Here is a 22432-nt window from a genome sequence, read left to right on the forward strand (position 1 = left end):
ATATAATATAATATAATATAATAGTCATTATTACATCTAGCATAACATAATGTTATTACGTTATATCAGACAAAACTATAATATAATTCATTTAGACCGACAAAGCAAACACTTCAATTTTTATTTTAAAGTAGGACAGTGCCGGTTAGTGACTAGAGTACAGCTGTATATGGGATAAACGTACTTTGTGCGGAGCTTCTTCATTGGTTGACTAGTGACGTCACATATAAAAGCCTTCGCCGTATACCGGTTCCTGGGAGTTTGTATCAGCTGTGAATTTGTACAGGACGGAGGTTAGTTGTCCCACGCCAACAAAGGAGTTATGGAGTTTGATAGGTGGAAGTGATTCTTTTTTGTTCTTAAAGGATTAGGTGTTAATTTCACAATGTTGTGCCTAGTTAGACAACCAAATGCAGTAGTTTTAGAAGTCGAAGTTGATCCGAAAGCCAAAGGACAACAATGCCTAGATAAAGTGAGAATATTTTTAATTGATACTTTAGTTAGAAATAATAATATAATAATAGAAGTAGAATAAAATAAAGTTATAAAGTGACATGTGAACAGTTAACTAATGCAGAAAAACTAGTAAAAATTTACTGACAAATAATAAGGTCTTCAGGTTTGAACCATAGCTGAAACGAAAATAGTGTTGATTTAAACTTTAGATTTTTTTTTGTTTTGTTTTTTTTACAATTTCTGTAATTCTGCAGTTTAACAAAAAAAAAAAAAATAATGCTTTGTTTTTATACGTTACAGCAAACAACAAAGGAAGCATGTTTTTAGCAACAGTTTATTTTTTCTGTGCTTATAGAAGAAAGGATAACGTAATAATTTGTTGCTTTTCCCCGCTGAGAAAACTTGTATCAATTTTAAACAAGCAGTTTTTCTTTCCCTTTCTCTTCAGGAAATACTATTTTGTTACAAAATTAATAAATAGGCGACGCTAATTAAGCGAAGTACTCAATCAGAGCTAAAATGACAGTATCTCCTTCGCTTGTAGTGGTGGGATCAGGTTTGACAGTTGTGATTGTATCAACCAACTATATCCGCCTAACGGATACTTTTAGGTGTCAAGTGGTGTACTTAATGAAATTATACCTGTAAAGTAGAGAAAGTTTCGAATCATTGCCGATATGAATGCAGCAAAAAAAAAAAAATCGTGAAGATCCAAAGTATTGAATTCTGAATGAAACTTGCCGGAAAAACAGTTATAAAGTAATTTTAGTTTTAAAGAAATGAACTGGTTTATGAATGCATAAATTACCAATATCATGTTGATATTGGTTACTTCTGTATCACGATTTCTTCTTTACTATGGTTATGTTCATATTGGATGGATTTCGTGACAAGAAATTTTTATGATATTCCTAATTAAAATTTCGGACTTCCTTTCTTTAAGGAATTCGACACAAGTTCATATAAATGCAAAACTTGAGAGGAAAAATAATAACATTACGAAATTAAGATACGGAACTCACTTATGTTGAAAATAAATGATTTGATATGATCAGAATTTTCAGTCTCTTCAAGACCATTATCATTGCATAAATTAAAATAGACTGAATAGCATTTGAAAACTATAAAGCGTGTTATAATACATAATATGAAATGCAGGAGGGGGCTCATTCTAATTATTAAGATTCAATGAAAGAAAGAATGGACTTATTTAACACAGTTACTGAAGGGGGGGGGGGGGGTAATGAACAAAATTTGGGACATTTTAAACAGTCATTTCTGTTTGGATTTGGATAATAAATATTGTCATCGGTTTTCTTTCTAATAAAAATTGGCTTTTGTGTAGAATTTGGTCTTATTCTAATTAATCCTGTTTCTAGTAGATATTGCATGACTGGCAAGACTGACATCAGAATTACAGTTGGACATAAGCTTGATATTCTTTCAAATTTTCTTAAGCAGACCAGCTTGTTTGTCTATAATATGAGAGACTGCATGAATAAGAAATTCTGTAAATCCTGAAGTTTGCGTTTGCAGAACTTCATTGTTTACAGAAATGAAAACACTTAATTATGAAGAACATCAGGACTACATCCAGCTCCATGACTGCCATAAGTGAGTTTTTGCCATTTATACCTTATCTGCTAGAAATAGGAATAATTAGAATGACTAAAATTTTACACAAAAGTCAATTTTTATTACAATTGTATAAAGCTGATGCCCACAGTCATCTGAACACAACAGAAATGATTGTGTAAAACATTCCCAATTTTGAAAGTTTATCCTATTCAGTATCTTCTCATGATTGTGATAAATAATTTGATTTGATAATAATTTCAGTATCTTTTCCTTTAATTCTAGTTTTTAGGGTTTTTTCCTCTATTTATTTTGTCTCTTTAACTGTATGCACTGAAAATGTATGTATTAAAATGAGAATGAAAATTCTGTTCATATTAAAATAATTTATTTCCAGCTTACTATATTTTGGTCCCCTACGGTTGTTTGCTACTTCTGTCTCTGTATTCTGTAATATTGGCAATAAATAATGTTCTCCGAAATTACTTTCTCATTCCCATTTCAGTTAAATTGGCATGCTTAAAACTTCTGTTTTGGCTGTATATGATTCATCCCAACAGTAATAAAACAGCTTTCTTCATAGTGTGAAGAAAGCCATTCTGTTACTATTGTGATGGAGTGGAGTTGGTTTGCAACTGTATAGTAAATGACTAACATCATGGGTGATTGTTCAAACATCACCCATGAAAATGCCCATAGAAGAGGCCTATTTTTTTTTTTTTTTTTTTAGATCAAAGAAACTAGATGTAATTTGTTTATGCCTTGAAAGGCTATTGGTGTAAGTCAGTCCAAGAAGAGAAATCTGGTCATCTTTGAAGATATGGGTTATTATGAAAAGTAAGGGGAAATGAAATGAGATCTTTCTTGCCAGAACCCCACCCCCCCCCCCCCCCACCCCCCCCCCCCCCCACCCCCCCCCCCCCCCACCCCCCCCCCCCCCCACCCCCCCCCCCCCCCACCCCCCCCCCCCCCCACCCCCCCCCCCCCCCACCCCCCCCCCCCCCCACCCCCCCCCCCCCCCACCCCCCCCCCCCCCCACCCCCCCCCCCCCCCACCCCCCCCCCCCCCCACCCCCCCCCCCCCCCACCCCCCCCCCCCCCCACCCCCCCCCCCCCCCACCCCCCCCCCCCCCCACCCCCCCCCCCCCCCACCCCCCCCCCCCCCCACCCCCCCCCCCCCCCACCCCCCCCCCCCCCCACCCCCCCCCCCCCCCACCCCCCCCCCCCCCCACCCCCCCCCCCCCCCACCCCCCCCCCCCCCCACCCCCCCCCCCCCCCACCCCCCCCCCCCCCCACCCCCCCCCCCCCCCACCCCCCCCCCCCCCCACCCCCCCCCCCCCCCACCCCCCCCCCCCCCCACCCCCCCCCCCCCCCAGTTTTAGTTTCTTTGCCTTTTCTAGCTTTGTGGCCACATCAACATTTTGGTGATTCTTCTGTTAGCTATTATGTCATTTTCTTTTTCCTTTAAGATTTTTTCTAGTAGTGAGAAATGGTTTTTGAGTTCCAGCTGAAATGCATTATAGTTCTGAAAATTTGTTGTGTTAATTTCACTATCGTTTTCCATCTAATTCTGTGTTCTGGGATATTTTACATCTCACCATTCAGTGATCACTGTCTGTGTTGAATTTGTTAAGAACAGTGCAGTCTTGGATGACATATTTTTTGAATGTAATATCACCTGCCTCTCTGTTGGGTGTGGTGCCATGACCAAATTCCTGTTTGTTTGTTTTTTTGTTAAAGGAGTTTATAATAAAGAGTTTTTCTGATTCTGGAAATTCAACTAGAAGGTTGATACATTCATTCTTTCACCATAGCCAAATTTACCATCTGATGTTTCATCTTCTTGTTGTTGGTCAATCCTTCCATTGAAGTTTCCCATAATAATTTTAAACTGTGGTTTTTCCTTTGTTACTCATGTGTCAGATTTCTTCATAGAAAGTTTTGACTTCATAAGTACCTATACTTGGATGAGTTGGAACTGATATTTCTTGGATAGTTGGATCACTAGCTTTGCCACTCTGAGGAACTCTCAATCTCTACAATATTATTCTTCACTTTCTTATTAATAATAAATCCTATAACACCCATTGTGTCTTCTTCTGTCTCTGTATTTCACTTAGTCCAACAATGTCCCAGTTAATTTTGCCAAGTTCGTCCTCCAGTTCAAGAAGTCTTGAGTTAGAGAAAAAGGATTATCCATTATATGCAGACAGTCGATATCAAATGGCAGCTCTATCCGTACCTCCAGGGATTCTTAGCACCCTCTGCCTTGACCAGTAACAATCCAGCCTTCAGAAATCATAGTTGCAAAAGATAAGTAGTCATATGTGCATAAAACATAATCTATGTCAGTTTTGCTAATGAAAATTTTAGCATGATTTTCACAAACATTCTGAATAGCTCTTCACTTTAAGGGAATATAATATGCCAACCAGTTTGGTCATTAATCTAAACCATCAAAAGTTTCTTTTCCCCATTTCAACAATACATTTGTTGCATTACAGATGACTGTGGTATTAACTAGTATAGTACTTTTCACTTCATTAAGGACTTTATCTTTGTTTTTAACAACTGTAATAACAGCAGTGTGAGGTAAGTTTAGCCTGTGGCCTATTAGTGTTCAATTTGTCATTGTCGCTAAACATAATCATTTAGTCTTAGTATTTCATGTAAAAGGTTTCTTCTGGAAGCAACAGCACCCTTACTTTGAATTTTATCTGCCATTATTACCAACAAAATAAAATAGTTATAAACAGTTTATACTTCACAGAAATGCAGCAAGCAGTGATGTCATAATGAAACATTTCACAAAACTGCACATTGGGTGATTCATATGAAATGATTCTTATTTTTATTCTGTTCAAAACTAATCACTTTTTTTTTTTAAATTTCTGTATGCTCTTGTATCCTAAAGCATACTGAATATATGACATTAACAGTATCATAATCAATAATGCACTTAAATGGATTTGGCATCAGGTGGCTAGAGAAATTATTTATTGGGGTGTGACCTAATGCGGAGCCTCCATAGCTCAGTTGGTATAGATGAATCCTTTTGGTTGGAAAGACATGGGTTCGATTCCTATCCACGACATGATGAACATTTATCTGGTCTCTTTTAAATAAAAGTGAGTTAGCCAGTCTAATACAGAGGTAGAGGTTTTTTTTCACCCAGAAACTCGGGTTTTTTGCCTCTCAGAACAGGCAAACTAGCCCCATGAACACTCATGATCTACCGCCATGAATACTTATAACAATGTAGAAGAGAGATGGTCTTCACCACATTCCTTACACCAGTAGTCATCCTCCTCCTGGACAGAAGATGACACATGATGTGGATACCTAATGCATGGAGTCAGAGAAACCAGATCGTCTTGGAGGGAATACTGAGAATGTGTGTAAATTTAGCCAGGATGTGCAGATGTCATAGTGATATGATTATCGGTGAACATGATTACGAATTTGGTGAAGGGATAAACTATGCTTTGGGTTTGGATTTTTTGAGCACAGAAAAAGCATATGTTTCTGGGAACAGAAAAGAGAAAGTTGCCCAACTGAGCCAAGCAGACTGCAGATGTGAATATACAAAACAAGTGAGGAGATAACATGTCTATATTACCTCCTCACTCAAATGCCAGAAGTATTAGACACCAAAGCAGTTGAGTTTGTTGCTTTGATGAATACATTGTGGCCTAAGATTGTTAGCATTACTGAAACCTGGCTATCAGAACCATAGTAACTGAACCAAGTCTAAAGGGTATAGTATTTTTAGAAATGACAGAAGAGATATCAGAGGTGGGGGGAGTACTATATCAGATGATTTTAGTCCAGTTAGGAAAGAAACTCAATCTATGTGTTAAGGCTTAAGTGCTGAGAAGACATGTTGAAGATTTAATGGAGTATTAACAGCACTAGGAAAGATTAAAAACTATTTTTAATGTTTCCAATATCTTGTCTCAATTACTGAGACATCTTCAAGGTTTACAACTAACAATTATAACACACACACACACACACACAAAAGTAACACAATATTGAATGAAACATGTGGACGACCAGAGTCCTGTTGACATGGTGCACCCTCTGTGAATATTTATAGGAGACCTAGGTTGTAAATTGGGATATCTGAGGAGAAGTTCTTTGCAACTGTATTTTTCTCAATTTGGTTAGTTTTTGAGTTCCACTGCAGATTCCTAAAACAGTTTCTTAAATTTACTGTAATGTAAACTCATGAAAGCAATAATGTAGCAGTGAATTTGATGCTATCTAGTGGAGGGGACCAACAGGATGAAATATATGGTGAGATGTTGCTACAGACTTAGAAGTTCAGTTGCTGTGGATGAAGAAATGCAATGCTAAAGTACCCTGATTGGTACTACAGGAGTACTTATTATACTTAAATTATCCAAATATTCATTGGGTAGAGAAAAAACTCATAAGAACAAAACAAAGTTTGTTGCACTGTTCAGAAACAACTTTCTTAAGCAGCATGTGAATGAAGCAACTTGAGTACAAAGAGTGACAGTTTTGCCACCAGTTGACTGTGATTATACCATACCTGGGAAGTAGCCAGCCACACAGATGTTGTAGATTGGTTATGTGCTGAACTAAGCAGGAAATTATGAAAAACTCAGGAGAATACTCATTGAATGGGACAGATATCAGCAATGCACGAGAAACTTTGAAAAGTGCTTAATGAGGCAGTAGCTGAATGTGTCCCTAGAGTTTCAAGAACAAATGGGGTGGATGTAGAACCTTATTAAGCAAGAGATCTATAAGAAGAAGAATATGTGGAATAAATATCTTGAGAGAAGTTATGAAATATCATTATTATCATCCCAAGACCCCATTGGAGTCAAAGACGCATCTAGGAGGTCCTTTTGTCATACACAGGGCTCATCATGCCTTAAACACTCATCAGACACCACACTCTCAGGCAAGGCATTCCAATCATTCACAACTCTACATGCAAAAAAACCTGCTTCTCATTCCCTGCTCACACCATCCTTATACAGGGATGTCCTCTGATCTCCCACCATTTGCTGTAAAACCTCTCCAACATTGATCCTATAACAACCATTTAATAACTTGTAGGTCTCTATCATAACACCCCTCTTCCTCCTATCCACTAGACTGTAAATTGCATCTTCTCAACCTTTCCTCATATTTGACATTCCAGAGACCCTTTCCAACATCTCATCCTTTTGAAAACTAGGTGACCAAATCTGTGCACAAAATCCATGTATGGCCTAATCAAAGCCTTATACAAATCAGTGCCCTTCACATCATTCCCAGAATTCTTTGTGTTATTCTCACAATTTTGGCAACGTGTCCCCTAAATTTCAGATCCTTATCCACTATCACTCCAAGATCTCATTTTCTCCACCTCAAAATATATATATCCTCATAAAGCATAAATTATATATCAAATGCATGCCAGAAAAGTTACGATTATTGTACGGAAAGCTAAGTCAGAGTATGAAATGAAATTGGCTGCGTAGGCTAAAGGCAACTGAAAAGAATTTTATCATTATACTGCAAATAAAAGAAGGAATGAATGTGGAAGAATAACTTTACAGTACCCTAGTGTGAGAAACAGATTTGATTGTTCAAATAATGAGTGCTGACATAACTCATATCTATCAACTTAATATATTATTACCCAAGACCTCATGCAGTCAAAGACTCATCTGGGAGATCCTTTTATCACACACACACAGCTCATCATTCCGTGCTTTGAACGCATTCAAACTCCCTGCAGACACCACACTCTCAGGCAAGGCATTCCAATCATTTACAATTGCATGAAAAAAAACCTGCCTCTCACACCTTCTTTATACAGTTTCCAGGGATGACCTCTGGTTCTCCGACTATTTTCTGTAGAACTTCTCCAGCATTGATCCTATAACAATCCCTTACCAACTTGTAGGTCTCTATCATATCTCCCCTCTTCCTCCTGTCCACCAGACTCTGCAAATTGCATCTCCTCGATCTTTCTTCATACTTGACATTCCAGAGGTCAGAAACTACCTTAGTCAGTCTTCTTTGGATCCTTTCCAACATCTCTTCATCCTTCTGAAAACCAGGGACCAAATCCGGGCACAGTAGTCCATGTGTGGCCTAATCAAAGCCCTATACAATGGAATAAGAATCTCCCTACTTCCACGTCAGTGTCCTCTGCATCATTCCCAGAAGCCTTTGTGTTGTCTTCACAATTTTGGCTGTGTACCCTAAATTTCAGATACTTATCCACTATCACCCCCGGATCTCTTATTTCTTCCACCTCCAACAATGTATCCTCACCAAGCATAAATTCTGCATCCCATCTTTGTTTTCCAAATTTTAAAACCTTACATTTTGCAACATTGAACTCGCATCCCCATTTCCCATGCCCAATCACTCAATTTATTCAAGTCTTCCTGCAAGGTCACAACATCCTCACCACTCTTCATGGTTCATCCCTACTTTGCATCATCTGCAAACAACTGAATATCTCCATCCAAATCTTCACCTATATCATTAACATACAAGTTAAATGGTAATGGCCCTAAAACAGATCCCTGAGGCACTCTGCTAGTGACTTTCCTTTTCCTTGACAATGCTCCCCCATACACAACTTGTTGATACCTATCAGACAGCAAACCTAATATCCAATCTCATCCGCTCCAGTTTGACTATCAGTTTATCATGAGACACTTTATCAAAAGCCTTTACGAAATCCAAGTATATCACTGTGTATCCTTCTCCTCTGTCCAAGGAAGCAGTCACTTTATTGTAATAAGTAAGTAGATTACTAAAACATGACCTCCCTTTAGCAAATCCATGCTGGCCATCAAAGATGATACCTTAACTTAACCGCAACACCTGACACACAGATAGGCCTATAGTTTAATGCTTGAGTTTGATCACCTCCTTTATGAAGTGGCACAATTTTACCCTCCTTCCACTCCTTAGGGACTTGACCGAGTGCAAGACTCGTATTAAAAAAAATGTCAAGACAGGTATCAACTCTCTGGCACATTCCTTCAGAATACGTGGCAATATATTATCAATTCCCACAGACTTATTAACATCTAGTTTACTCAACTCCCCATACATCTCTTGCTCACTTACAGTCAGTCTCTCTTCCCCATCATCTACTGCTCTCAATCTCTCCATGAAGTCACATTAACAAGATTGAAAGACCGGTATGAACTGCTCATTAAGTATAAGATAGTTTTTGAAAATCCCCCAAGCTGCATTGATCTCTTTTCCAGCTAACTCCTCATTCCATGTTACACCCACAAGCTTTCTCCTGAGCTCTTCATAATCACCCCCTTGTAGTTCCACATATACCCTTTTCTCACAGAGGTCCTCACACTGCTAGCAACCACCCAGGTAATCACCTCATGGTCACTCTCACCAATTGGTGGATGATTTGACACCTCATTTATAATTACATCCTCTGACGGGATGACCAAATCCAAGACCCTCAATCTTCGTGTGCCCTCTGTTACATACTGTCTGAGGTGGTTATCCTTCAAAAACTCGAGAAACTCTTTTTTTTATTTCCAGTTGCTATCTCATCATTCCAGTCTATATTGTCATAATTAAAAACACCCATAATGATCACTCTTTTCTTATTTGCTTGGCTAATTTGATTATACATTTCATTTTCACCACCACCACATTTCCTGGTCTATAACAACATCCAACCAAGTATTTGATTCCATTCACCTCTAACTCATACCATACTGCCTCAAAACCACTGGCACTATTTCCCTCTTGCATCTCTACTTTGTATGGACATGACTCTTTCTCTATCATCAATAGCACTCCCCCTCCCTTTCTATCCTCACGAAACACATCATACCCTTCCATCTCTATTCTTGTCAGGATGTCGTCCTCTTCCAACCATGTCTCACTTATTCCGACAATCTTTGGATGAACAGACGTAATTAATGTAACCATTTCATCTGCCTTGTTTCTTATATTTCTAGCATTTGTATACAAACACAACAGCTCATTTCTGGATCTACAGATAGTTCCACTGATACCACCCACTCGATGTGATCTCTCAATGCTCGACTGGGGCCATTTCCCTTTCTGCTTATTCATTTTTAAACCGTTTTCAATTCCAACTGTTTCCTCTTGATCCCAGGTCATCCCATTCCTTTCTACACATGCCCTCACCTCCTCTCGGAGCATCCACCTTTCTCAAGCTGTGTACCCATGTCCACCCTGAGCCTCCCCGTTTTCCTGTTCCTCTTGCACACCCATTCTCACATTTTCTATACTCATACCACTCACTTCCTCATTCATAACCACCTCTTCAATCTCTCCTAACTTGCTCTTCCACATTACTTCCTGCTTGATCTGATTTATTCTCTCTCACTCTACTCACTTTCTATCTTCCAGCACCAGTCTCTCCAAGCAACTCACACCATAACCACTCAAATGCAGCCCATCGCTCCCATACAGCTCACTTTGTCCCTCAAACTCATTCCACACATTAACAAACTGCACTCCTGTCTCCTCACACATTTCAGCCATCATATCATTCATAATCCTTGCTCTCCGCCTCATCTCACCACAGTCATACCTAGGCAACATGCTGACCACCCTTCCTGTCACACTATTCTCTTTTATCCTTCTAAGCAACCTCCTGATATCCATTTTGATGCTCTCTTTGTCCTCTGTCAAATCATTTGTACCAATTAAAACCATTAAATCCTTTGCTCGCTCCCTCCTCATATTCAATGCCTCAATCACTCTACTCATTTTACCACTGGAAAACATATCTTATCATCCAGCACACCTTTAATAATGGAGTCTCGATTCAACACCACTTGCTCATCTTTCGTTAACTCTTTCTTGCCATCATGATTTGTTTTAATATTTTTTACCCGAATTTTCTTAATTTCATTCCGCATCCATTTTATCTCTTTCCTCATCCAATCCATTTCAACTTCCGAATCTCGCATCATATTTAATCTTCCTAATTTTCTAAATCTCGACCCCCCCCCCTTCTCACTTTCACTCTCATTCACCCTTCTGTGCTTCCGTACTTTCGGTCCAACTTTCATTATCATTCATTCTTTCGATTTTTTCCACTTTTGATTCCTTCATCATGCCGTTTCCAGTTTCATTCGTTCTCTCAATTTCGTTTCCTTCCGCCACTTTCGATTCCTGCATCACGCCGTTTCCAGTTTCATTCGTTGTCTCTGTTTCATTTCCTTCCGGCAGTATAATTTGATTCTCAGCTCAAAAGATCCCACAGAAAATGGCAAGAATATTTGATAATTCCATTGCACAAAGGTTTTGCAAAGATTGATGTGTTTAACTATTGACCTAACAGTATCTCTGAATTTGTGATTGTGAAGATTTTGGAGACGGTAAGAACTTTCATTCAGAAATATGTTGATAAATAAGCTATGCTTTGCAAGGAGTTTGCATGGGTTTACTGAAGAGAGGTCATGTCTGAGCAATTTCTCTTATTTTATAATGTTAAGACTCAGTTAGATAAAGGGAATGGATGATAGGATTCTGTATAAACTGGAAGATATAGGATTGTAATAAAAGCTTTTGGCTTGGATAAGTCGGTTGGCTGATTAGACAAGTATTAGAAAGTGGGGAGGGAGAGGGTGAATGTACTCTTTAAAGTGATCAGCGGTATGTTCCAGGGATCAGATTCATTTATACAAATTATGGTGACTACATCTGCATTAGAAATTAAATTACTTTAATTTCCCTATGTTTCAGCCTTCATATTAAGAACATCATCTGGAGTACATACATACATTATTATTATCACGGGCAACTCCAAGGAGTACCTAGACTCATCGAGGGAGGCCCTAAACATCATGTCAAGAACAACTATTCAACATCCACACAGTATCTATCATACTTTGCCTTGAACTCATTCACAGTCATGGCACCTACAACAGACACTGGCAACTTGTTCCAGTCATTCACCAGTTTCCATGGATGGTCCCTAGTCCTCCCACCACCAGTCCTGTTCTGAAAAATATCCTCTGAATTTATCTTATAGAAACCCTTCAGTAATTTGATTGTCTCAATCATATCACCCTTTTCTGCCTATCAACCAATTTCTGCAACCCACAAATCTTCGACCTGTTCTCATAAGGTTCATTCTATAGATCTTGGTCACTCGCCTCTGGATCCTCTCATACATACAGAAATAAGCTATATAATATTTCAAATGGTATGCCAAAGCGACAATGATTTGATCAATGGTTATTCTACTGGCTTGGCCTCTAGTGAAAAAAATAATAATAATAAAATAACTACATCAAAGTTATATTCTATTTATAACTACTTTAATTTCCTGACGTTTCAATGATATATTCATTATAAACATCATGTCATTTTTTTAAGTTTTATTATTATTTTTTCACTGCAGGTCAGGCCAGTAGAATAATCGTTGATCAAATCATTATCTCTTTGGTATACTGTTTGAAATGTAATGTAGCTTGTCTCTGTATATATATGAGGATGGTCAGAAAAGTTCTTAGCCTAACAATGAAGAAACGAATTTATAATTTCAAAATTATTTTTATTTTTCAACATACTCTCCCTTAAGACAGAAAAAAAAAATCTTGCCGATAGTGTTGTCATCTATGGTCGAGGCCGAGAACTTTTCAGACTACCTTCATATGTATGTATAAAAATTTTGTTTGCAAAAAATCCTTATCCACAGTACTAATGTACTTTTCATGGCAATAGTCACATAAAATAAGTCGCTTTAACTAGGCTTGTCTTTTTTTTTCTAACTTGGTACATCTTTAATAAGCATCCATGTGAAATTGCAAGTCATTATATCAAGTAGTTAGTTTTATACAGCTGTCTGAAGTGTTGTCTGTATCACTTGAAATGGATAAAATTGAGTATCGTGTGGTTTTGTTTGTAAAAGAAGGTTTAACGCCAGGAGAGATTCATTCGAAGTTCATAAAAGTTTATGGGCACTCTTCTCCTTCGTTTTCAACAATTAAGAAATGGGCTACCGTGTTTAAACATGACCGTACCAGCCTTGAAGATGATCCACGTGATGGGCGTCCAAAATGTTTAACACCAGAAATCATTAATCAAGTGCACGATATGGTATTGGATGACTGGCGAGTCAAAGTGCGTGAAGTTGCTGAGACTATAGGCATTTCAAAAGAACGTGTAGGATATATTTTGCATGAAGAATTGCAAGTGAAAAAACTTTGCGCAAGATGGGTGCCACGCTTGCTCACAGCAGATCAAAAACGCACAAAAACAGATCAAAAAATCTCTGAACAGTGCTTGGATCATTTTAACAAGAATAAAACTAATTTTGTACGTCGATTTATTACTATGGATGAGACTTTGATTCACCATTACACACCAGAATCCAAACAGTGGACAGAAGCCAGTTGTTCAGCGCCAAAGAAGACAAAGTCGGTTCCATCAGTCAGCAGGAAAGGTCATGACATCGGTGTTTTGGGGTGCTAAAGGTATTTTGTTCATTAATTATCTTGAAAAGGGTAAAACAATAACCGGGGAATATTATTCCAATCTTTTAATGAAAAAATTTGTGAGAAAAAGATCCAGTTTGCAGAAGGAAAAAATCATCTTTCATCAGGACAATGTACCTGCCCACAAAGGTGTTTTGGCAATGGGAAAATTAAGGGAATCTGCACTATGAATTGTTGGAACATCCACCTTATTCCCCAGATTTTGCTCCCTCTGACTTCTATTCCCAAAACTAAAACTCTTCTTCGTTGTCAGCGTTTTTCTGCGAGTCAAGAGGTGATTGCAGCTGTAGAGAGGTATTTTGCAGACCTTACTGAGAACCACTACAGGGATGGGATAATGGACTGGAACATCGCTGGAATGAATGTATTAGTCTTCAAGGAAATTATGTTGAAAAATAAGAATTTTGAAATTATAAATGAGTTTTTTTTTCATTGTTAAGCTGAGAACTTTTCAGACCACCTTCATATATGTGTATATTCCAGATGATGACCTTATATGGAGGGCGAAACATCGGAAAATTAAAGTAATTATTTCTAACAGAGTTTTAGTCTCCATAATTTGTCTGAAATGAGTGCTGATTACTGTAACACAAGGGATCAGATCTTGGACCATTGTTATTAATGTAGACATTAATGATATTAGGAATGGCTTGACAGGAGATGTTCAGTTGTTTGCTGAGAATGGAAAAAATAGGCAAAGCAATCATTGATGCTACTGATATACAGTATTTACAAGTGATGTGACTGTTAGAAGTGTGGACAAATGAATATGGCTGTCAATTCACTAGCAGTAAGTGAAGAGTTATGCACTTTTGAGATTTAGCATGGTGGGATTATGCTCAGTGAAACTGAGGATAGGGATCTTGAAGTTATGATGGATAGGAGTTTGAAGGTCAAAGGTTATAGAGCAAAAATTGAGAATACACTTCATATGTTGAAATGAACATTATTATATTGAAGTCATTTTGCCTCTTTACAAGACATGACCACACATACACACACCTGGGCTGCTGTTCACAGATTTGGGTTCTGAAGGGATAAAGATAATGTGAAAAGGCTGCAAAGAAAAGTTAAAAAGATGATATCTGGATTGTGGAATATAGATTGAGAGAATATAGGACTTTACCCACCTTTGCTGCGAGTTGCCCTAGTGTTGAACTATGTGCTTTAACTTACGCTACAATCCGCCGTAACTTTTATAGTTTACTATATTTGGCTTTGAAATAGTGTGGGATTTAATATCCCCCTAATTTAAATAATGATACATTGCCGAAGTGCAGGTCTATTGGCTCTTTAAGTAGATTGAGAGTTGGAGGAAAATTGTAGATAGGAAGTTAGTAATGATGTAATTTTTTCATGTAGTACTGTCATATCCTGTACACCCCTTGAGGGTACATGGCAGGAATTTGATGATGATGTAGATTGAGAGTATATGGATTGCAGAAACGGGCGATATGATAGAAGTTTATAACTGAGAGGTGTTATATGATATTGGTTGATAAAATTTTTTTGTTCTGTGGAAAGATGGTGGTGGGGAAACGAGGTAGCATCTATGGAATTTAAGCTTGTGTGTGGATAAGAAAGGGATGAAAGCTAGATTTTTCTCGCAGAACCATGAAGTAGTGACTGCATTTGGTGTGAATGAGTTTGAGAGAGTGCAAGAGCTGGTGTGGATGATGTATAGCCTCCCTCAATTAATCCATTCTTGAGTTTGTAGAAGTCTGATAATAATAAGACTTCTTATTTTATACAAGTTCTATCCATGTGAATGAACATCTTGGTGTTGAAACATGGTTTAACAATGATTAGTTGAGATCCCAGACAAAATTCCAGTAGGCACTTGCCATTGTTATTAGCATTATTTTATGTCCAGTTTTTTCCAAAAGTATTCATGTATATAACTGGTATTACTTTTCAGCTTTTACAGTTTCATAGAAGAATTATCTTTTCCTTTATACACAAAGCAGCGATCTACCATTTATCTGAAGTTCACGCTGTGTGTATGTGTGTGTCAGCTGTACTTTCCAATGAGTTAAATAATTCCTCTGCTATTTTCCTTACTAGGACCTTTTATAGGATTCTAAGTAAAAATAAGTCTCATTGTCAAATTTTCCATTTTAAAACAAAAATGCATGCCACATGAAATTGCTTACTATTTGCTGAATTTACTTTTATGTTTAGTATTAAGTACTAATTGCATTTCTAAAGAATGCAAAAAACAGGAGAGAGAGATACTTTTAAATAATAATTATAATACATCTTATAATTATTATTTAAAAGTATCTCTCTCTCTCTCCTGTTTTTTGCATTCTTAGTCCCCATACTATTTATGTCAGTATGGTATTTCTAGAATTCCTTTACTAACCCTTCTTTTTTCAGTTAATGCTTTTTGCATTAATGATTCCTATCTTCAGTCCTGCTGAGTATAAGGTTTCATGAATAATTAAAATGCTTGCCAATTAGATGCATTGCATTGTGCATATTCTTAAGATGTATAAAAATTGATATAAAATATTTTCAACTGTAGAGGGGCCACAACTTAGTGTCTTTTGTGATCTTCCACATTGCTCACCACTGTAGGATCAGTTGTCACTCAAGCTTACTTTACAGCATCAAGATCAGAGTTCTCTGGACACATTTGAGTCTAGTTCCTTGTCATCTGCCATATAGGACATTCACATGCAGTCATGTTTCTCAAAATGTAACACAGGGTTTTAATTAGGTAGTATTATTTGAAGAACCATAGTTTTTTATCATCCATTTCATGACCCGTAGTAGTCTTATGAAGTCATCTGAAATGCTATCTCTCTCTCTCTCTCTTTCCAATAAGCATTTGTTACATAAGATGCAACCTCAGTTCCAGATTCCTCTGTGGAAGGAATGGGCCAGATGCATAAAAATGGAATAAGAGATGTCAGCACAAGATCATGCACCAGTACTCATTTCTATTCCACTTCCTGTACTAAAGCAGAACTTTTCACCAGTCAGCCATCAGCTCACCGACAGTGCTAATTCTCAGACTTGCAGATCTTAAGTTTTATCAGGATAGCTTGCCATGGTGTTCTGAACTGGCACTTCTACATTTTAGTCTTTAGAGCTGATGTAAGAACTAGAGTAGAAGTGAGAGGGCCAGAAAAATGAGAGCAAGAAAGAGATTGAATAGGATAAGAGGCCAAGGGAATGAAAAAATAAAGGAAAGAAAGGAAAATGAGAAGTTATCAAGAGAATGTGGGAGCAAGGGAAAAGAGATGAAGAAAAAACATGAGATTATGCAAGAGAAGAGAGAGGTGCAAGTGTATGAGGAATTGATGGTTCTGTAAGGGGGATGTGATGTATAGTAATTAACTGATTCATGGTGTGCAAAATGTTAGAGGAGTACTTACATGTAGGAACACTTGAGACTGACTGTGGCAATAAAGCAAGGTAAGAATGTTGTTAAGATGATAGTGATTGTTGTACAAATGACTTCACATGCTCTGTGGGCTGGATAACTACAGATTTAATTTAGAGAAGTCTGTCTATTAGGTCTTAAAATGCTAATCTTCCAGATCTTTGGTATATTAATATAACCATACTTGGTGAGTACTTCATATTGATGTGAAGAAGTATCCAGAACATGGTCTGCCTGTCTCGGCTTGCCATACAGAATCAAGACAAAAACAGGTGACTAGTGATGTGCCACTAGGTTCAGTGCTGGGACCATTGCTGTTTAATTTGTACATAAATGATATAGGAAATAACCTGAAAGGTAATATTCAGTTGTTTGCTGATGCAAAATTAGGTAGAATAATAGTTAAGGCAATGTGGAGAGCTTGCAGGATGATTTAAATAAGCTGTCAGTATGGGCAAAAGTTAATGGGTGTCAGTTTAATGTGTAGAAACAAGTTATGCATTTTGGGATAAACGGATTACAAGCCGTTTATCACATTGATAGCACTCTACTCCAGGAAATAGATGAAGCTAGAGATTTGGGGGGGGGGGGGGGGAAACACATTAACAAGTAGAGATAAGGAAGTTGTAATTCCTCTTTATAAGGCCTTGATACACCCACATCTGGATTATTGTGCTCAAGTCTGGTTTCTTGGGGATGTGGAAGCAGTGGATTCAAAGGGGTGAGTGGCCTGTGAGGATAGATTGAAAGGTGTATGAATTGCAGAAGTTGATTGAAAGGAGAAAAAGAGCAGATATATAAATATTTAAATTGCTTTTAGGAAACGTTTAAGTTGCTTAAGGGTTTATAGGATAAATGCAGGAGAAATGCTTCAGCACTTGGCTAGAGGGACCAGAAAGGTGTGGTCAGGACCAAATTTTTTTTTTGGAGAGAGTAGTGAACGAGTGGAATTGGTTGTCACAGTCTGTTGTGAGTGCTTTTTCTGTTAATAGGTTCAAAGACTGGTATGATGGATTGTGTGGATAGATTGGGTCTCTCGCAATGAGTCTTTGGACTCCATTGAGGTGCCCATATAATAATAATAATTTTGGTGTTCTTCAGGTGAATGTTAAGACATTAGTTCTGTTTCAGTTACACTTGAATTGTTCCCAATGATTTATCTGAGTGACTGTTCTTGTCACAGTTACAATTTATGCTCATAAGATGCTGGGTAGAAAACCAAAAAAATATTACTAAGTTTCAAAAGTTACCATGCAGCACTAGTATGAATGCACAATAGAAGAGAAGAGATAACATAATAACCAGAATATGTTGAAAGAGATGAAAGTATTATACAGGGAATGTAAAGAAAAGGTGATCAACATGCTCATTAGCAATACAAATTATCACTAGTCCTCTTGGAGATAATTAGCTAAGCAGGCCAAATAACATTCTAAAGTTCTTTTCACTATGCAGCAAGTAAGAAGAAATATGATTATGGATGGATAACTTTAATTGGTGCTGATGAGAAATTATATTCTTGTTTAATTCTTTATCCACAATACTTTAATAGTGCAGAAGTCAAATATTTTCCATATGCAAGTTTAAAAAAGCATAGCACCTTACTGTTAAAATACTATGGTTCAGAGATAGTTGTTTTCATTAAGTTACAAAGTAAATTATATTTGACAAATTTTAATTCTTGTTTATTCATTCTATATTTAATTCAGCCATGGTATCTTTGCATATCTGGCTCCCACTGATGGGATCTGAAAAAGTCTTGGTAGTGACTCTTCCCATAACGCATAGCAATGCACACCTGAAATAAAGTGTCCTTTGCATTATGGGATACTAAGGCAAATAATGTGAAGTTAATAGTGTCTCTACAAACAAGTATTTTAGCATAGTCATGAAAATACTTCATGTGCAAACTTTGCTTACACTTAGGTAAAGATCAAACAAGAATATAAATTCTTGTGAAGTATAATTTAATTTAAATAGCATTTAAGGAGTAAATGTTAGTTAGTTCTCAAAAGGAATAAATTATGATTGAGTTTGAGAACTAATCGAGGAAGGAGCCCTTTTACACACTCGTTAAATACCTATTATTATATCTCTCCTTGAAGAAAAAAAAATCACTAAAGATACTTTTGTAGTCCCTCTCATGCACTCATTCCATGGCTTGAGAAGAAGCTAGACCTCGCATGTTTCTGATTGGAAAGTATCCCCTTACCAATATAACACTCCTAGTCATCTTCCAGGAACAACCTGAAGTTCTGCCTCCACCAAAATCTCACTGGAATTGTACATATGAGGAAATGTGAAGACGACATTCCCTCAGTCAGTCTTCAGATGTACAATTCCATAGGCCATTTGTCATCTTGGTTATTGTTTCTGGATCTTTTTGTTTCCCCATCTTCTTGGAATCCAATCTAAGTGACTATATTTACAGCTAGTAGTTCAGATATGGTCTTATCAGAGAATTGCCAAGTAGACAACAGTGTCTATATTCTTACAAGTTTTTCTTTTTTAACAGTGCGATTAACTAAAATGATTTATTCAACTCAGTAGTGTGATCTATAAATTTTTAATTCACCATCCATTATTATAACCCCCAGGTCTCTAGCTTAATTGACTGCTTGCACCAAATTCTCATTAATATAACCTTCTGTCCAAAATGCATAATAATAGGCAACATTGAGCTCACATAACCCAACTGTGTGAATCAATCTACAAGGATTCAGTATCAGCATGGACTTGTATCTTTCTATGTATGTCTGTGTATAGAAAGGCTTAAGTGTTGGTTATTTGTAATGCCTTGCAGTGTAAATAACACCAAGAGAAATAATATAATTACCTTATTGAACTTATTAATATTTTGCTGGTTTTCTACTCAGCATCTTCAGAGCACAGATTACAACTGTGACAAGCACACAGCACTTGACTCAATCAGTGTCAAATCAATTCAATTTGTAACTGAAAGCTAATTAATGCCCTATCACAGTGCTCTCTATGCCCATAAAGTTAATTTGGAGAACCCACGGCTCTCTCCCAGATCTCTGGCAAATTAATGCAACCATACATTGAGGTTGAGAGTACTTCATAGTCAATGTTGATTCTAAAAATACTCTCTCAAATCTATTAGCAACCTATATGTAATACCAATGTCTTCTTCCAGGCAGATGTTAGCATCTACCCATCTACAGGCACAAGGAACTTTATACAATCCTGGCTGTGTAAGAAGATGAAGTTGATCTTTAGAATGGATGAAGGTAGCTAGCTGAAAGAGTGGCATGGAATCTTATTTGCAGAGAACTTCAGCTGTCTTTTCTGATGTACCTTGAATATAAGGGATGAGAATTGCTGTGATCTTGTGTTTTTGTTTGCAGTAGGGATTGGGGATGCATGCAATACTGTATTATAGAAATTGTGCTCATTTAGCCATTGGCTTAAAAAAAGTGTTATGAAAGGACCAAAGTTCAAGGATTGTGTCATTTGAACAAATAGCCCTGACTCAGTACACATGATGTGTGTGTGTGTGCGCCATACTGTTAGGATTTACATAAGCAATCTCCTCACCACCCATCCCAGAAGGCTAAAGTTTTCTGCATATATGATCTCTATGCCAGTTTCAAATCAGTTTATTGTAATCACCTTCCTATAGTTCTCCATATGCCTCTTTTCATTCAGAGCTCTTACATACACAGAGCCGTTTTAAGGTAACGGCGTCCTCCGAGGCCCACATTCTCTTATTTTTTAAAATAGAAAAACCAAACAAATTTTCACTGCTCGACATGGGCCGGTTAAAATATTACATAACCCTAATCTAACTTGATGCAAAGTATTTTATGGAAATGCTATGAGGAAAGAACTTGAATCACGTTGAAAAGCTTAATTTAGTTTTGTCGATTGTCGTTTTCAAACTCCGGTTAAACAAAAACTGCTATTAAACTTTGTTTTATTTTGGTGCTAAGCTATGAGTTACTTTTATGGAATATATATTAACTTTATTTGTTGCATCCTACGTTGACAGTCACGAGTTTCTGACCAACGCATTGTTGATAATGCTTATATACATAAGTTTTGTCTGCCAAAGCCGATATAACGCAAATCGAACCTTGGAAAGTATACCGGCACTTCTAAATTTCTATTTCGAGCACTGCAAAATATAATACATAAATGAATAGAAACTTTTTTAAATCTCGAACAACTTTTACTCGAACCACCTTTACTACGAGTTGCCCTGGCATTGCACTACCAGGTGTTGGCCTACGCTTGGACTCGCCGAACTTTGTATAGTGTTCTATATTCGGCATGAAACTCTTAGATTAGAGATTAGATTTTCTGTCTTTGAGTTTCTTGTTCGGCTAAGAAATAATGTGGTATTCAATATCCACTTAATTTTGAACACTTTCGTAACGTTTCATACTGAGGGGAAGCGTGTTCTCCTAAAATCTCTATCCCTCGCCTATAACTTTTAACTGTTTTCAAACTAGACCAAGACAATAACACAATATACTTATCTACTAGTTTAAACTTGTAAAGCAGAAAGCTGAATCTAAATTACGATGTATATATTACGGTTGGTATTCAACAATCACCTGCAGGCCGCACGAGAAGATTCATTCATTGTTGCGGCATTCCAGCTATGAAAGTTGTTCGAGATTTAAAAAAGTTTCTATTCATTTATGTATTATATTTTGCAGTGCTAGAAATAGAAAAAATTTAGAAGTGCTGGTATACTTTCCAAGGTACGATTTGCGTTATATCGGCTTTGGCGCACAAAACTTATGCATATAAGCATTATCAACAACGTTGGTCAGAAACTCGTGACTGTTAACGTAGGATACAACAAATAAGTTAATTTATACTCCACAAAAGTAACTCATAGCTTATTCCATATCGGTGGATTCAACACCTGATATCACACACGTAGACCAACTGACATTTATAATAAGAAATGTTTCTGGAGGTATTCCTAAAGAGAGATTTTTAGTTTATTTCCATTCATGGGCATAAAGCAGATATTCACGCTGACGTAGTCACGACTTTTTTTGGATCAAAACAATATACCACTAATAAAATGTAGTGGTCAGCCCAATGATAATGCAGCAAATATGTCAGGGCCTTATTCAGGATTAATTAAGGAACGAAATAAATATGCATTGTATATACCAGGGGTGTTCAACCCGTTGATCTCGGAGCGATTTTTGGTCGATCTCTTGTGTATTCCTCCTTACTTACAAATTTAATTAAAACTGAAAACATATTTTATTTATCATTAATTTGTATTATTTTTAATTCGCTTTAAGTGTATTGCTATTTATTTATTTTTCGTTAAAATTGTCAAATCAGTAATTTTCTTATAAGTCCGAGTAAATGAATTAATTGGGATCAGTGGAAGTCGAACAGCGAGCCGAGTGAATACGATTAGAAGCAAAGTGTAAAAACTCGATTGTAGCTTAAATATTAAATATTCCAAAGCACATTACATCGATTTTTTACTTAGGTTAAGTCCCATGTGAATATTGTAA

General features: G+C 37.2%; 1 protein-coding gene across 1 annotated transcript in view; it reads left to right on the plus strand.

The window, feature by feature from the left end:
* The first annotated feature begins 293 nt into the window (after window positions 1-293).
* The window catches only part of dnr1 (E3 ubiquitin-protein ligase defense repressor 1), a 124067-nt gene continuing 101928 nt past the window's right edge, over window positions 294-22432 (plus strand). Inside the window, exon 1 of the mRNA XM_090397563.1 lies at window positions 294-472. Coding sequence (XP_090253689.1) covers window positions 386-472 — 87 coding nt within the window. The 5' untranslated portion in view covers window positions 294-385. The remainder of the gene's footprint in view (window positions 473-22432) is intronic.

The sequence above is a fragment of the Typopeltis vanoorti genome, chromosome 9 (genome assembly GCF_054136105.1).
Source record: "Typopeltis vanoorti isolate ZY-2024b chromosome 9, IOZ_Tvanoo_1.0, whole genome shotgun sequence".
NCBI lineage: Eukaryota > Metazoa > Arthropoda > Arachnida > Uropygi > Thelyphonidae > Typopeltis > Typopeltis vanoorti.